The 1,132-nt window shown below is 34.6% G+C and overlaps 1 protein-coding gene across 1 annotated transcript in view; it reads right to left on the bottom strand.

Moving 5' to 3' along the window:
• LOC108632730 (venom allergen 3) overlaps window positions 1-1,132 on the bottom strand; it is a 4,729-nt gene that overhangs the window by 755 nt on the left and 2,842 nt on the right. The window contains exons 3-4 of the mRNA XM_018037474.2: window positions 837-997; window positions 227-327 (exon numbers count right to left, since the gene is read on the bottom strand). Of these exons, the coding sequence (XP_017892963.2) occupies window positions 227-327; window positions 837-997 (262 nt within the window). The remainder of the gene's footprint in view (window positions 1-226; window positions 328-836; window positions 998-1,132) is intronic.

The following is a 1,132-nucleotide window of genomic DNA, read 5'->3' on the forward strand; positions in this document are numbered from 1 at the left end:
TCAAGACAGTTCTTTTTACATTCTTAATTTATTTTAAACAAAATAGATTTACAATGTCAATTTCTACATTTCTTTTATTAAGACTGCAAAATTGAGTTTACTAGATTATTCATTGTGACCAGTTGTGAAAGGGCATAGGAAAATATTTCCACTGATTTTCTGTTGAGATGGCAAAGGGAATCGAATTTATAAGGGTTTAGGTGTGAAATAGAAATCTGATTCTTACCTGGGCCCATAGTTGCATACGTAGTTCTTAGTATAGCCTCGGGCTGGGTCGTAATAGAAGGAGTAGCCGCAGCCTACCAAATACGTGTCGCCCCAGACGAGCTACAATTCGAATAATAAATAAAATTATTTATTGCAAACAACTGTTTACTTGTCAGAGTTTCAAACAAAAGTTGTAAATATCATCAAAAGCTACAACTTTCGTATGAAACATTTTTTTCTAACATTAATATTTAACAAGTAATATGCAATAAATTATTTTCTAGTTTTTTGTCAATTACTCCTTAAATATTAATCCTAGTAAAAATGTTTTAAATAAAAGTTGTAGCTTTAGCTAAACTAAATATTGGAGTTAAAAAGATAGCACTTTATATTTGCAATCTTCCTAACAAATCTTGTAAAATTCTTTTTATGTATAAATTAACAAAACTGCATAATTAATTTTTTGTGCATTTCCTATGCACATTTTTCTTCATATTCTTTTACTCGATTCGAGTTTATTTTATAAAACCGCTTCTATGATTGTAAAAACTGGACAGAAATTCTGCAGAATTCACGTATGGTTCCCGAGGGCGTAGAGCCGTTTCTGGATACTTGAAAGACCATCAAACCTGTGTATAGTGGCCGGTGGCTTCGCTATATCCGGTTCTGTACTTCTGCACCTCGCTGAACCACTCGGAGATCCTCTGGCGCCAGTTTGCCTGGTCGTCGTACGCTCCCGGGGGTTTCGTCGTCCACGTCCGCGCGATATTTTGTCCCACCGTGAATCTACCTGCAAAGCCAATCGTCCCTTAATTGTAATCGATGACACACAATATCCTATGTCTTTTCACCATTTACTTAATTTATGGTAATATCGCAATGCCTACAGCAGTTAAGATTTTTTTATGATTCAATGAATTTATAC

The sequence above is a fragment of the Ceratina calcarata genome, unplaced genomic scaffold (genome assembly GCF_001652005.2).
Source record: "Ceratina calcarata isolate Rehan_Ccalc_2016 unplaced genomic scaffold, ASM165200v1 scaffold170.2, whole genome shotgun sequence".
In the NCBI taxonomy this organism is placed as follows: domain Eukaryota; kingdom Metazoa; phylum Arthropoda; class Insecta; order Hymenoptera; family Apidae; genus Ceratina; species Ceratina calcarata.